Source organism: Mytilus californianus, unplaced genomic scaffold, assembly GCF_021869535.1.
Source record: "Mytilus californianus isolate M0D057914Y unplaced genomic scaffold, xbMytCali1.0.p SCAF_2, whole genome shotgun sequence".
In the NCBI taxonomy this organism is placed as follows: Eukaryota; Metazoa; Mollusca; class Bivalvia; order Mytilida; family Mytilidae; genus Mytilus; species Mytilus californianus.
This window is the reverse complement of record NW_026262668.1, coordinates 129540330-129557512: the sequence shown is the minus strand read 5'-3', so window position 1 is coordinate 129557512 and position 17183 is coordinate 129540330. Positions and strand designations below refer to the sequence as shown.

The window sequence follows — 17183 nt, the reverse complement described above, 5'->3', positions numbered from 1 at the left end:
TGAATTATGTAGAATTGATAAATTATAACAAGAAATACTTTGTGGAAATATTAACTCTATTCATCTTATTCATAATGATTAAATCAACAATTTAAGATTTTATGAATACATGTTTATAGAATAAATAGTTATATGAACTGTAAATAATTATTACATATATTTTCAACGAACGTTATTAGTAAACCAAGAAACATAAACCAATGCAACCACAAAATAGCTAAGAATACAGATGGCAAATGAAAGATCAAAATTTTTAAAGCAAGTAAAAAATAAGACTAAAATGTGATTAACTAAAGCTTAAGATACGTACAATATGTATGTGTAGAAAAGCTGTGTGATAAATAATAATAAGAGCAGTACTATAAATTATAAGCATATCATACAGTGCTTGAAGTGAAATAATACTACATCTATACAGTCAAGAAGTTTCACAGTAAGAAGTAAAGACTGGCAAACATTTATACAAGAAATATTACAATAAGAGGTAAAGCCTGGCAGACTTTTTTGAAAGTATAGAACATCTATACAAGAAAATTCATTGTAAGAAGAAAGGGCTGCCTGGATTCTTTCTGACAAGGACAGTCACAGAAAAAAAAACTGTTGAAATTTAAAATAGAGCAGAATCTTTCAGATTTCTTATTTTGCAAATAACTGGGCAAAGGGATATGTCCAGGTTGTTTCACCTAATGTGGTTATATTACTGTCCTGTGAACTTTAGTTTGAATGACCTCTAGATTGTTGGTTTTCAGGAATATTCCAGCAAAAACAGACAGGACACAAACTAGAATGTACCTTTAAACATTTATCCACTTGTTTTCACATGTAGATAATGCACCACAGAACAATCAATGCTAAAGTTTAAAAATGGGAGTACACTTTTAAAAATAATTTCAACTCAGTACATAATTTTTTCATTCCTGTTTTGCATAATACTTCTTGTTTCATCGACAATTACTTTATGAAATAAGGACATACAGTCAATATATTTATTCAAAACAAAATTTCCAACATATCTGCCAAATTGAATGTTGATACAAGTTATGAAGTCTCCTTAAGGTTTTAAACTCTTTGTCAGGTAAGGTTTATTTATTTGTAAAGTTTTAGTGATTAATCTTGAGAATGACCTGGGATATTTAAAGCTTTTTATGAAATCATTAAAAATGGGTTAAAAAAAGATTTTTTTTCAGAAAAAGTTAGTGCCAATAAAGCTGCTGTCATGCATCTGTTATAGTTCTGTTAACGTCCTTAATTAACCAGACATGGTGTGCAGAATTTTACCTTATACCATCACATTGAATTTTTTGTAATTTTTTTCTGAAATGAGGTTTAGCATCTTTCTATGTCTGTAAGTGAATATTTTTTTTTTTATTTGCCAAATTTGGTCCCTTATGTCCATTTTTTCTTATTACAATAATTAAGATTACATGAATTAAATTTAAAATTTTCATGAAAAATTCAGAAATTATCAGTATCTAACATAACATGTTTTAAAAGTTGCACTTACATTTTCACTTACAAATGTACAAGAGAACTCATTAAAGTCTATTGTTCAAATCCAAAAATAATTTTCTGTGTAAAAGTTAACCAGAAGCTCTGAGGGTCTGTACCATTTACCTAGAAGTACTGATTTTATGAGCACCAAAATACTATTTAATATTTGTTTATTGACCGTCATCTCATTGCTTAAAAGGATATTATAGGTTATTTACAGTCTCCAGAAATCTAGTACAAAGGAACTAATATTTTAATTTAACTCTTATTACACCTAATTATGCTGGCTGTTGGACAGCCTTTGTGATTTCAGAAAGAATAAAAAAAACATACTAAAAAAGTTAAAATGCAAAGTTCTATTCTATGAGGATTGGTTGGTCAAGTTTGGTCAAAGTATGCAGAGTGGTTTTTGAGAAGAGGAGTATTAACCTAAGGTCCAATGGATGCCCTCTATTCACAGTTGTATTAACTATATATATATATAGCTACTAGGTGTCATTCCATCATTGAAACATTTGAAAGAGGGTTTAAAACATAGGGTTAGGAACATCAAGTTGACAAGTCAGATAAAACAATATAAAGAGAAGTCAGCATAACAACCAATAAAATGCTCCGCAGGGCGCAGCTTGATACGACCGCAGAGGTCGAACCCTGAACAGTTGGGGGAAGTATGGACACAACATTCAAGCTTGATACAGCTTTGGATTTGGATTGTGATTAAATATTTGACACAGCATAGGTTTCTAACACAGATTGAATGTGGTCTAAGAACTTAAAAATTTTAAATTGGACATTCACCTATTATGGTCCAATATCCAAAATCTAAATACATGGTTAGATTCAGCATATCAAAGAACCCCAAGAATTCAATTTTTGATGAAATCAAACAAAGTTTAATTTTGGACCCTTTTGACCTCAATGTGGACAAAGTTGATAACGGGGCCCAAAAATCAAAAATCTAAATACATGGTTAGATTCAGCATATCAAAGAACCCCATATATTCAATTTTTGTTGAAATCAAACAAAGTTTAATTTTGGACCCCGATTTGGACCAACTTGAAAACTGGGCCCATAATCAAAAATCTAAATACATGTTTAGATTCAGCATATCAAAGAACCCTAAGAATTCAATTTTTGTTAAAATCAAACTAAGTTTAATTTTGGACCCTTTGGACCTTAATGTAGACCAATTTGAAAACGGAACCAAAAATTAAGAATCTAAATACACGGTTAGATTCGGCATATCAAAGAACCCCAATAATTCAATTTTTGATGAAATCAAACAAAGTTTAATTTTGGACCCTTTTGACCTCAATGTGGACAAAGTTGATAACGGGGCCCAAAAATCAAAAATCTAAATACATGGTTAGATTCAGCATATCAAAGAACCCCATATATTCATTTTTTGTTGAATTCAAACAAAGTTTAATTTTGGACCCTGATTTGGACCAACTTGAAAACTGGGCCCATAATCAAAAATCTAAATACATGTTTAGATTCAGCATATCAAAGAACCCTAAGAATTCAATTTTTGTTAAAATCAAACTAAGTTTAATTTTGGACCCTTTGGACCTTAATGTAGACCAATTTGAAAACGGAACCAAAATTTAAGAATCTAAATACACAGTTAGATTCGGCATATCAAAGAACCCCAATAATTCAATTTTTGATGAAATCAAACAAAGTTTAATTTTGGACCCTTTGGACCTCAATGTGGACCAATTTAAAAACGGGGCCCAAAATCCAAAAACTAAATACACGGTTAGATTCAGCATATTAAAGAACCCCATGAAATCAAGAATAAAACCCCATTGAAATTGGTCAAGAAATAAGCAATTTATAGGAAGTATCTTCTTTTGCACAATCCTGTGCTATTAAATATTTCTTGCTATTGCGCAATACTGTACAATTGACAATTTCTTGCTATTGCGCAATATTGTGCTATTGGATATTTCTTGCTATTGCGCAATACTGTGCAATTGAAGATTTCTTGCTATTGCGCAATACTGTGCAATTGAAGATTTCTTGCTATTGTGCAATACTGTGCAATTGAAAATTTCTTGCTATTGCACAATACTTATTATATAATAATTTACACATCCTGTTTGGTGTGTATCTCCTACCATATCATTATTATTTGATTTTAAATATAAATCAGAAATAACCAATTTAAAATGGAAAATTTTAAAAGAAACAAAAAAGGAAAAAAAGAAAAAAAAGGAAAAAAAAATAAATCCCCCCCCAAAATTTTTTGAACCCCCATTATGGTTCATCACCCCCAAACTCAATCCCAGCCTTCCCTTTGTGGTATGGTACCTTGCAGTACAATTTCAGAGAGATCCATACACTTGAACACAAGTTATTGTCTGGAAACTAGAAAAAAATGTGTTTTTTGGCCCCTTTTTGGCCCCAAATTCCTAAACGTTTAGGGCAATTACCCCCAAACTCAAACCCAGCTTTCCCTTTGTGATATGGAACCTTGTAGTACAATTTCAGAAAGATCCATACACTTACACACAAATTATTGTCATGAAACTAGAAAAATGCTTGTTTTTTGCCCCTTTTTTGGCCCCTAATTCCAAAAATTTGGAGGCAATTACCCCCAAAATCAATCCCAGCATTCCTTTAGTGATATGGAACCTTGTGGTACAATGTCAGAGAGATCCATACACTAAGACACAAGTTATGTCTGGAAGTTACAAAAATGCTTATTTTTGGCCCCTTTTTGGCCCCTAATTCCTTTACTGTTATTACCATAACCCCCAAAATCAATCCCAACCTTCCTTTTGTGGTATTGAACCTTGTGGTAAATTTTCATAAAGATCCATTCACTTAAACTAAAGTTAGAGTGCGAAAACCAATGTGTCTTCGGACGACGCCGGACGACGCCGGACGACGACGACGACGACGACGACGCCGGACGACGACGACGCCAACGTCATACCAATATACGACCACAAAAATTTTTTTGCGGTCGTATAAAAACAAAGATTTTATGGATAAGTTGTTAGAGTACTACATTAGTATGTTAGTTAGTTTACAACATGGTGTGCTGACTAACCGGACAGGATCAGTGGGTGATTTACGTAATTTCTGTATGTATTCTGGAGGGTACATCCATTTGAATATAAGGTTCCAGTCAAATTTCCCTATCTGTATATCTTTAGACTTATGTGCAATAAATTTTAAAGTCTCGTCAGAAATTTGTGGAATCTGAGGGTAAACAACATGGCGCTTGTCTTCAGCTATTCTACTCAACAGTGGTTCTAACCAACCTACATAAAAAATTGTTTTCAAAAAATTAATTTCGTGACAATTTACATGTTTCAAAACTCCTAAATATGAACTGCATGGTTATCTTCAGTATAAACTCCTAAACATGAACTGCATGTTATCTTCAGTATAAACTCCTAAACATGAACTGCACCACCATTTTGACCACAGATGATGAGCTTTAAATTTAGCAAGAAAAGTTCCAGAATAAGAGGCTCCAAAGAGTTTGTACCTAGACAAAATAATAGGATTTATACCAAACAAATATGTCAGTCGATTGTCATGTAAACCTCTTTGATGACATATGTAGTCTACAGACAAAAACTTAAGACCTGAAACCGTTTAAAAGATCAAATCATTAAAATTGATGCCATCTTGGAAAATGAATGCATCTGTCTAGACATATTTAAAAAAATATCCAAGAATAATGCCCTAAAGCTAATTCTAATTGGCTTAACAAAACAAACATAGACATTGTTCAACCTATTTAAATAAATGGGTGTGGTCAGGAGAGTTCATTTTGAAAGAAACACAGAAGTTTTATTTAAACTGATCAAGACATTTCCAAAGTTATAGAAGTTTGGTAATCAGTTGGTTAAAACTTGTTGGCCAAATAGAATCCAAGCTTTGCTTAATGTCCAGTGGCAAATATTTCATGCATATTCAGACTTAAATAAAACAAATCTTATAATAAATAAGGTAAATAAAATATGTGAAGTGGGTGTCTATGATGAAAGACAGGAAATTTGTACTGCCACTGAGAGAAAAGGTATGTTTGGTAAGATAGATGTTTTGTCCAATAAGGTCCCCTCAAATAGTTATTGCATCAGATTTGACACCCACATTCCAAAAGTGATGATTTGAAAATTTTTTAATCAAGACAATGAATTCAAAGTAAAAACTATAGCCTTTACCGAGTCTTTATACTTGATGAGCTAATCAGGACATTTTTTCAAAAGGCAGTAAAACTATTTAAGTTTAAAAAGTCTTGCAATTGAAACTTCACAAAACCTAGCCTAAACTTAAGAGTGTAAACAATAGCTCTAAAGTGAAATTTGACTAAAAGCAAGCATCACTAACCGAACTGGATCAATTTGTTTAATCCGATTTTTTTGTACAGACTCTGGGGGAACCATCCACCTGAATATTAAGTTCCAATCAAATTTGCCAACTTGAATATCTTTAGCAGCAAAGGCTTTAAATTGCAATGTTTCATCAGATATTTGAGGAATCTGGGGATACACAACATGATGAAAGTCTTCAGCAATCCGAGATAACAGGGGTTCAAGCCATCCTAGAATCAACCAAGATAATATTACATGGACTTTGTTGATGTTTGTTATATGTGTGCAAAAACTGCATTAATAGGCAGAAATTTAGAAAAGATATATAACTCGTGTTACAAAGACTACATGACTAAAAGGTTGATTATTCTACAGCCAAAACAAACCTGATCGGAGTTGCCTTGTTTATTAATTTCTTTTTAACAGTTTCCGCAACAGGCATCCAATTAAAAACCAAATTCCAATCGAATCGGCCTACTTGTATGTCTTTATGCTTGGTAAAGTCAAAACGTAAACTATCATCAAGTATAGACTCAATGACTGGAGTGACCACGTGCCGTTTATCTTCGTGGATACGGGAGAGTAAGGGTTCAAGCCAACCTGTCAAAAGTTTAATGTATTAAAACACTATACCTGTATCCTAATTGACATCCCAAGCTAAGCAACTGTGCAGGGAGCTAACCTCTGGTGAAGGCTAACTGTTTGAGTTTTTTTTTTATATTCAAATCTGTAAATTGATGCCACAGAACAGTACTACAAGATAACTTTAATACTAATGACAAGCTTACATATCCTGTCTTTGGTAATGACTCACTTGACATATTTCAAACACATAACAATTCATAATTGCTTGATTTTGTTTAAAATGTGAAATAATCATCTTCTATAAACAAAATTCTATATAGGACTATGTATCAAATTTATCAGCAATTATTTCCTCAAATTAATATACAGACAGAAAAGCAAGCTTGGAGCCATTCTGGTAATAATTAGTATCCAACAGAGGTAAATTACAAACATAAAATATTGGAACGTACAATTATCTATTAAAACAACTGTGCAATGAATGCATGACAGACCTCCCCCTTTGTAATCACAAAAAAGTCCAATAACTCAAAACAAAAAATCTAAACATTGTAAAAAATCTAGAGGGAGTTTGCTTTAATTGGTAATAAGATAGTTATCAAATATTCTGAAGTAGCTGAACTTTGTACAAGACGTACAAATGTCTCTTGACTATCTTGACATTTAAAAATCTTCGAAACTAAAAGGGAGCTAGTTTTCATTAATATTATTATTGAATAAAATTTTCATGTTGTACTGACAGACAAACAACAGACATATGGTTCACTGTTGTTTGTCTGTCAGTTTGAACAGGTCTTGTTGCTAACTGAACTATGCTTTAACAGATCTTAATATAATTTTCAAAAAAGTGGTTTGTTTTCTTAAGATTAACTTCCTTTCACTTTTTAACAAAATTCTTTTTTTTTTGCGTTCCAGAGCTCAAGTGATCTCTGGTGCATAAAATTCAAATATTACTTTAACAACCTGTAAGATTAATTATCATACTTCAAAAATATACCAATTTTACCATCAATATTCTTATGTTTTAAAAAAAAACTATGGTATGAAGTAAATTGTAAAAGACAATCACAGACCCAGTTCATAAACCGCACATAATTTAAGGTATTTAGTAAAAAGTAAATCCCCTTATACCAAAATTGCAGCCAATTTAGTCGCATTGAAATTTACTTAATAAAACTAATAAGCTTATGGTATTCCAATAAAAAGTCACATGCTGTATAAAAGTATGCATACATTTCTCAGATTCAACCTCAGCCCAAAACAAACCTTATTGGCATTGCTTTTGAAGTCAGATTCTTTCTAATAGATGTTGGAACTACCATCCAACTAAATGACATGTCCCATTTAAAGTGGCCTACTTGAATATCTTTATGTTTAGACATTTGAATCTTGAAATTATCTTCATGAATATTTTCTATAACAGGAGTTACAACATGATGTTTGTCTTCAGCTATACGTGAAAGCATTGGCTCTAACCATCCTATAAAATCAGTAATACTTTGGTTACTAAAAAACGAAATCCCCCCAAAAAAAGAGAATTAATTACTGTACAAGAAAAATAACTTCAATTGGAAAACTCTAATAAATTATTAATATCCCAAATGGAGTAAAACAAATCTTAACACAAGACTTCTACATACGAAGAAAAATAAAAAAACAGCCTTTCCAAAATTTAAAAAAAAGGAAATGGGATAGTAAACTTCTACTTTTATTCTGGCATCCTAAAACAAGTCAGCTGGTATAAACAATTGCAGTGCTGCCGCTAGCTGGGTTTTACTGTACTCTGTGAGCGATAGAGAGAGAGAAAGGATAGCCTACTAACTAACCATACTGGAGAAATTTTTGAGATTCGTTTCTGATCACTATTTTCAGGAATTGGCATCCAATCAAAAGTAAGATCCCAAGTAAATCTTCCAACATGCATTTGTTCAGCGTTGAACCAGACATATTGGAGGTTGTCATCCCCAATGTTGTCTATGACAGGAGTAACTACATGATCTTTTCCTTCACTGATTCTATCCAGCAGTGGTTCCAACCAGCCTATATACAAACATGCTTTTCTCCATAAACTATAGCTAATTATGTCAGTATTGTAGTATTACCATTGTATATTATTCTTGAATGAAACTTACTTACCAAAAAAATTAGCTCAGTAAGACCATACATTTAATGTTAATATTTATCTAAGTAATAAGTTATTCCTCTAGAATAAAATCTCTGACTACTACTACTACTTATAATGACTATCATTGAAGCTCCAGTCCTGTCTGTGTGCAGTGTATTAGTAATACTTAGTTCTTAGATATTACAAGGATAAGTAAGTAGTGTTAAACTCATTTTTTCCACACATGAAGATTATAAATTGTGTAATTCTGTAAACACAAATTTTGTCAACTTAAATTAATTTTATACTTACTCTCTGTTAACAGCATGTGTGCATGTTATAAAAGTCTTACCCAAGAAAGAGATGGGTAAACAAACAATCTGAAGATCACTAATGTTAACGTTTGTAGTGACCTAAACTGAATTGAGTGTTGATATCTTCCGAAGACAAAAAGCAAGAGGTCTGATTAGTGTGCAGAGAAATTACATGCCATCTGTATAATTAACTATTCAAGCAAAATAACTTCAACAGTACATGACCACAAATGGAGAATTCAAAAACTAAAGTAGAAAATAAAATACATTATGCTGATTTTAACTATAAGCTTAAAATTGCATGCTATTAAATTATGGTTAAATAGTTATATAAACTAAAAGTTGGACAGAAATATCATATACTGCATCTGTTATTGACATACAACATGACATGTAACCATGTACCTGACAGGGGCATAATCCTTATAATGACGCCTTTCACGTTCGTGTTCTGGGATGGAGTGCCAGTTGAATTGTAAATTCCAATCAAAACCTCCAACACTTGTACTTTTAGCACTGCCATATTGAAATTTGAAGGAAGAATCTTCAATTACATCAATGACAGGACAAACTACTATAGATTTATTTTCTGCTATCCTGTCTAATAAAGGTTCAAGCCAGCCTAAAAAGGACCACCATAATATAATATAAGGATGTCTAAAATAAATGTAAATTGTCCACTTTTAGTTTTCCCAGGAAAGCACAAAGCAGAAATTTAGATTTTTCAATGAAATCAGAGAGCATGCACAAAAATCTGAAAACTTTTTGATGAATTTCTTTAGATGAAAATTTAAAATAATTCAATCATTAAATATTAAATCATTTACCACTTAATATTTCTAATAAAAAAATGCAGGTAATTTAATTCTAGAAATAAGTCAAAGAGTATAAGCAACAAAGAATTGGAAGTCTGTCCCCCAAACAAATATAATAATAAATTACATTTTACTTCTTTTGATTAAATATGGAGGATTATAAGGTTTTCCATTTTTTGTTACATACTTTTATAATAATGTTAGTTGAAGAAGAACATGTTAGAGCTGTTGTTTCATGAACAAAATAAATTAGCACAACTATAAACAAGAAGTTATTCTATAATTTCTGTCATATTTTTAAAGACTTTGCCAATAAAAACAGCAGGAAAAAAAGCATTGTAAAAAACATCTTGTAAATTGCGATTGTTGGGTAACAACGGAAGGAGACTGGGAAACAATCATTACACCAACAATGTCATGTTCATTACCAGGAAAGACAAATTAAACTACCTTCCCCCATAAAAAAATAAACCAAATTCATCTGACCTCTATCACTTACTAACACAAATATTTAATAACTTTGATAAATTCCTATTATAATATGCATGAAACAGATGATGGGTCAGTATTTCCTATACATATTATTGTAAATCATACCTTCAGCACATTCACAATGTGAATCTAGATATGTGAGCACTGTTCCTGTAGAAGCTGAATATCCTAATAAACGAGCTCGTATCAATCCTTCACGTTGTTTAGTGCGTACTACCTTCACTTTCTTAAGTTTTGCTGCATAATCTTCTAAAGGCTTCTTTAAATGATCTGCAAGAAAAAATTATTTGTACTAAACGTGGACAATGTGATGCATGCATGCTGAAAATTATGTAATGAAAATGATCTGCAAGCAATGGCAAACAGGAATTGAATGAAAATTTGATCACATTGTAGGACTGAGTTGGCTAACATTCTGTGCAAAATCTCAATCTGCATGGCATAACTTCAACCTTGCAGAATACAGCATATTGAAAAAATGAAATTCTTCAAGTCATATTTTCCTTTTTGGATCTGTATTGTACAATTCGAAATAGCTAAAATACAATTGATCAACACAGGGACTTTCTATACTAGTATAGAAAGTCCCTGATCAACAACAAGATAAAAATTTATCAATGAAGTTATTTGACAATTTTTCTTCCAGTAAGAACATGAGACTAGTATCCAGCTGTAATATAGATCTATGAAATAGAATGTGTCCATAGGACACAATGTCCTGCTGACACTTTTACATTTCCATGTTCAATGAACCATACACCATGCCCTGCTGACACTTTCACATTTCCATGTTCAATGATCCATGACATCTTGGCCAAAATCCTTATTTGGCATATACAAACATGTGAACTAAGTTTCCAGTTGATTTGACCACAAATTATCTTAAACCAAATGTTTAACCTAACATAAACTGAAACTTTAATCCATCACATTTCCATGTTCAGTGAACCATGAAATCTGGGGCAAAACCCTAATTTGGTATATATATTGCACAGTTCACACAATAATGAACATGTGCACTAAGTTTCAAATAGATGTGACCAAAATCTACCAAAAACCAAAACTTTAACCTGATACAGGACAGACAGACATACAAACCAAAAAACATAGTGCCCCTTTACCTTCATAGGCTGGACATTAAAATAAGAATCTGAATTTAACATTAATTACCCATATCTGAGAAATCATCCACCAAGATGACCTCCTTTAACAAATGTGGCGGAGACCTGTCTATAATACTGTGAACAGTTCTCAAAAGAACACTCCAGGCTTCATTATGGAAGCATACAACAACACTGGTGTCTGGTAAATTATCTCGGTATTTCTGGGTTTTACATCTGAAATATTAAAAAATAAAAAGCATGTTGGATAAAATCAGAATGTACAACCCAATATTATAATTAAATCAAATCTTTGTTTTAAGTCCTTGTAATGTAATGTTTAAGAACCATGTCATCAGTCACCAATTCTGGATAATATAGGGACCAATATAGTTGAAAGACCTTTCTCATCAGTCCTTAGGTCAAAACAATGTAAGGATTATTTATTGAGCTCTTAAGCATGTACAGTTTAAAGACAAGTCTCATTAGTCCATAGGTCTAAACAGTTCACGGACCATGTCTTGAGTACTTAAGTCTGTATTGTTTAATGAATTAGAGATAGCAGTATGATGTTTAAAGATGGACATGCCAATACCTTATAACTAGTTACACATTACACACATTACGCACAGTCTTAGACATGCCAATACCTTATAACTAGTTACACATTACACACATTACACACAGTCTTATAGATATAAGAAGATGTGGTATGAGTGCCAATGAGACAACTCTCCATCCAAGTCAAAATTTATAAAAGTAAACCATTATAGGTCACAGTACGGTCTTCAACACGGAGCCTTGCTTATAACTAGTTACACATTACACACATTACACACAGTCTTAGACAAGTCATGAACGATTCTAAATAGACAACCCAATACCACCAATAAATTTTAATTAAGGTGAGTTTTTATTTTTGTGAAACATCCTGTAGCAATTTTTGCAACAATAAAAACATTGCAAACATTTCTGAATTTACTATACATTGGGCAAAATACCATGAAAATGAGTAACCCTTTCATTTATCACAAACTTCAAGTAGACTTGAATTGAAATAACACCTACTCTTCATCGCGGACATCTGGCAGACTTCTGTGTAATGAGATCATATTACTGGCATATTCATTAAAGGCATTTCTCTGCCATCCATCGTCATACTTCTTCCTTTCCTCTGGACTCAGGCTATCTTTATTTATATCTACTGCTCTCCCTTGTTCTCCTATTCAAAGAAAACAAATTTTCAACATTAACTTACTGTAAATAAAACATTTTAAAAATCTGTGAACTGAATATTTCTTTGAATTTTCCTCAATATATTTGAATGCTGTCCATTACCTTTTGAAACACTCTATTTGTCTTTTGTATTTTTGGGTTAATGTTCCTTGCTTGTAAAAAGTTATTCTGATTGTATTGTTATTTATGATTTGTCTTTTCACTAAGGGTCTAAATGCTCTAAGAAAGAGGCTCAAGTGGTGAGGAGTGTAAAAACTGAATTACCTTAATAGATGTCTAAGAAATCATGTTTTGTAGTGTCCTTATTTAGTAGGCAAAGAAATAGAGTTCATAGCAATAGAACAACCAATGTTTTATATTAAGTCTTATTCCATTGGTGAGTGTCATGGCAACCAAAACATTTATACATGTTTAAACCCATTTCATCACATCACAAGTGAGAATTCCAACAAAGGTGAAATAGTTCATGGAATATTTTATCTTGGCATATTCCTAGTGCATTGTATCGAAATTATAAGTATAACAGTTTGTTAATGTATAAAAACTCTACCTTAAAGAGAAACTTATGGCTTAAAACCTTTCTTTGCTTATCTAATCTTTATATTCATTGTAAGTTTTAAATTAAAACTAGACACAGATGGATTCATGACAAAATTGGGTTTTGGTGATGGTGATGTGTTTGTAGATCTTACTTTACTGAACATTCTTGCTCCTTACTATTATCTCTATCTATAATGAACTTGGCCCAGTAGTTACAGTGGAAAATATTTTGTAAAAATTTACAAAAATTTACAAAATTTATGAAAATTGTAAAAAATTTACTATAAAGGGCAATAACTCCTTAAGGGGTCAATTGACAATTTTGGTCATGTTGACTTATTTGTAGATCTTACTTTGCTCTACATTATTGCTGTTTACAGTTTATCTCTATCTATAATAATATTCAAGATAATAACCAAAAGCTGCAAAATTTTCTTAAAATTACCAATTCAGGGGCAGCAACCCAACAACGTGTTGCCTGATTGGTCTGAAAATTTCAGGGCAGATAGATCTTGACCTAATGAATATTTTTATCCCGTCAGATTTGCTCTAAATGCTTTGGTTTCAGAGATATGAGCCAAAAACTGCATTTTACCCTATGTACTATTTTTTAGCCATGTCGGCCATCTTGGTTCGCGGGCAGGGTCATCGGACACATTTTTTAAACGAGATACCCCAATGATGATTGTGGCCAAGTTTGGTCAAATTTGGCCAAGTAGTTTCAGAGGAGAAGATTTTTGTAAAAGTTTACGGACGATGGACGCAGGACGACGGACGCCAAGTGATGAGAAAAAAGCTCACTTGGCCCTTTGGGCCAGGTGAGCTAAAAAGGTAAACTAGATATGGCCAATGCCCCCCCCCCCCCCCCCCCCTTTTCTGCTCTGCCATATGCATGAATATAGTTCCACATATTTTAGATTTGTCAAACAGTGATGTTGCCATACAACTTGAAATTGTTAAGCTGTCTGTAAGATACAAATGATGCCCCCGCCTGACCATAGAAAATTATAAGTTTAACACTATGTATGATGATGTAACTGTAGGAGGAGATAGCCGGACAAACCATGATCTCTTTATGCAGCTAGTACCAAAAAAATGACTAAGTCCAACTACCTGTCATTTTCAGAATATTTGAAAAAAATCAAATTCCTGTGGCCATGCACACCTTCATTATGTGTATGAACATCCTACAAAATATTAAAGTTTTACCTCCAAAACTGTAAGAGGAGATAGCTCGACAAGCAATGTATCCAAACCTGATGGACGGACGAACGGACGGACAGATGGACGGACAGGGGCAAATTAATATGCCCCCCGACATTTTGTCGCAGGGGCATAAAAATATTCCCACAGACAAAGATGTGCAAATTTAACATGTTTAAATATCTGAAAGTGGACCTTTATGCATCTTTCAAAATTGGTTTTTTCCTATACATTTTTCAATAAATGTTTTTCCAACATTTTTACAATTTACAATTCATGAATGATTAAATTTGAACATCACTACTTAATGACAAAAGTATTGGCCAGTTCAACACTGCTGACTAAATCAATACAAAACATATATTTTATGAACAATTAAATGGCTTTAATCAATGTCATGTTTTATGATGCAATATTGAACAGCTATAAACAACATGAGGTTTCCTTAATGAGAAAATAACATGGGATAGACGAACTGCAGATATCCAAATTCCTTTGAAAAATTCTGTGTTATTAATTTAAAAAACAAATAGACATGGAATTGTGATGGACAGATGGGCAAAGAAACATAATAGTGCTTTTGACACTACAACAATTTAGGCACAATGTTATTTTCTCCCATTTATTTCTCATGTTTTATGTTCTGTTATTTCCTCCCTTGTATTTCTCATGTTTATGAACAATGTTATTTCTACCTTGCATTGCTCATGTTTTATGTTCTGCGATTTACTCTCTTGTATTTCTCATGTTTAATGTTCTGATCTTCCTTCCTTAAATTTCTCATGTTATTTGCACACTGGTATTAACTCCCTTATATTTCTCATGTTTTATGTTCTGTTATTTCCACCTTTGTCTTTCTCATGCTTTATGCTCTGTTATTATTTCCCTAGAATTTCTCATGTTTTATATACAATGTTATTTCCTCCCTTGTATTTCTCATGTTTTATGTTTTCTTTTACTTTCTCCCTAGTATTTTTCATGTTTTATGTTCTGTGTTACAACCTCCCTGGTATTTCTCATGTTTTATGTTCTATATCATTTTCTCTTTTGAATTTCTATACAATGTTATTTCCTCTCCCTACATTTTTCATGTTTTATGTTTTATGTTACTTTCTCCCTGGTATTGCTCATGTTTTATGTTCTATGTTACTTCCTTCCTGGTATTTCTCATGTAATGTTCTACTGTGAAAGTACTTTAATTCGAGGGTATCAATTTTCGTGGTTTGAACAAAAATTACATGTTCGTGGGTTCTTAAATTCGTGGATTCTAGTTTTCTGAAGAAAAAAAGATTTTGGAAAGTAATCATCTTCTTATATCTATATATTTTGTTTAATAAAGATTTATAGGATATTGCAAATAATGTGTCCATTTTCACTTACTTGTTTGTCTTTCATTACTGCCAAACATTCATAAATTTTTAAATTAAATAATTTCGGAAATAAGTTTAGTCATCTATGCTTATAAATTTTCTTGATTGAAGGAAATTGCAATACATTTTGATTGTTGCACACGTATCATCGTAAGTGATGACACTAATTAACCCGAGACTAAATGATCAACAGATTAACAAACATCAAGGGTGTTAATTGGGCCATAAACATGTCACTTAAAAAAAACGGTAACATAAAAAATGCTACAAATGCATTTCGAATTGTAGAATTAATTCTTATGAAATAAATGGGGAATGTGTCCATGGGACACAATGATGCCCCCGCTTGCATATCATATAAAGTTATAACGGGACATAAATGAAGAACGGTAAAAGTGACGCTACCAAAATTTGTACTTGATCTGAGTTTTGTGGTAATTAGTATTGTGTATAAGTTTCATAAAATTTGGCTGAGGCAAACTTAAGTTAGAGAACAGAAAGGAAAAATTCAGCAATTTTTCCATTTGTAAAGGGGCATAACTCTAGAATGGTTAAAGTGACACCACCAAAATTCAAACTGGATCTGTATTTTGTGGTAATAAGCATTGTGTATAAAGTTTCATAACATTCGGTTGAGGCAAACTAAAGTTAGAGAACGGAAATGAAACTTTCAGCAATTTTTCCATTTGTAAAGGGACATAACTCTAGAACGGTTAAAGTGACGCCACCAAATTCAAATTCGATCTGTGTTTTGTGGTAATAAGCATTGTGTATAAGTTTCATAACATTTGGTTGAGGCTAACTTAAGTTAGAGAACGGAAACGACGGGGGCATAACAAAAAAGCAAGCCCAATATGATATATTTTGTATGACAATTATGAGGAGATAAAATGAACACGTCAACATCGTAAATCATCACCGGAAGTCTGACTTTATTGGATCAAAACTAATTTTTCATGAGAATTAAAAGGTTAAAAGTTGTACGGTTTAGGTTTTTAAAAGATTAAATGAGTAAAATCTTGTATGTCTCAAGTTTTATATTCTATATCATTCCCTCACTTGTAATCTCATTTTTTATGTTCCATGTTTTTTCCTTTCCTGTTTTTCCCATGTTTTATGTTTATGTTATTTCCCCCCATTGTCTTTCTCATGTTTTTATGTTTTTTGTTTCTTTCTCTCTTGCATTTTCAAGTTTTATGTTTTATGTTTTTCACTCCCTTGTAATCTCATGTGTTATGTTATTTCTGCCCTTGTATTGCTCATGTTTCATGATCTATGTTATTTTCTCTCTTGCATATCACAAGTTTTATGTTCTATTTTATTCCCTCCCTTGTATGTCTCAAGTTTTATAATCTATGTTCTATGTTATTCCCTTGCTTGTAATCTCATGTTTTACATGTTTTATGTTCTGTGTGATTTCCACTCTTGTTTTTCTCATGTTTTATGTTCTATGTTGTTCCCTCTCTTGTATGTCTTTTGTTTTATGTTATTTCCTCTCATGTGTTTCTCATGTTTCATGTTCTATGTGATCTTATCTTTTAAGAATTAACAAATAATTTAATTCTAATGAGAATCTATCCCATAGTAACATTATA

The 17183-nt window shown here is 32.1% G+C and overlaps 1 protein-coding gene across 8 annotated transcripts in view; it reads right to left on the bottom strand.

The window, feature by feature from the left end:
- LOC127731015 (polypeptide N-acetylgalactosaminyltransferase 5-like) overlaps positions 1 to 17183 on the bottom strand; it is a 114403-nt gene that overhangs the window by 15110 nt on the left and 82110 nt on the right. For 6 of the 8 annotated variants that reach the window (XM_052239742.1, XM_052239743.1, XM_052239744.1 and 3 more), the window contains 4 exons: positions 12308 to 12461; positions 11310 to 11476; positions 10245 to 10409; positions 9238 to 9454 (listed from right to left, as the gene is read on the bottom strand). In XM_052239742.1, coding sequence (XP_052095702.1) covers positions 9238 to 9454; positions 10245 to 10409; positions 11310 to 11476; positions 12308 to 12461 — 703 coding nt within the window. Of the gene's footprint in view, positions 1 to 4553; positions 4768 to 6215; positions 6430 to 9237; positions 9455 to 10244; positions 10410 to 11309; positions 11477 to 12307; positions 12462 to 17183 lie in introns of all 8 variants that reach the window. The other 2 variants (XM_052239747.1, XM_052239748.1) reach the window with 2 other exon arrangements.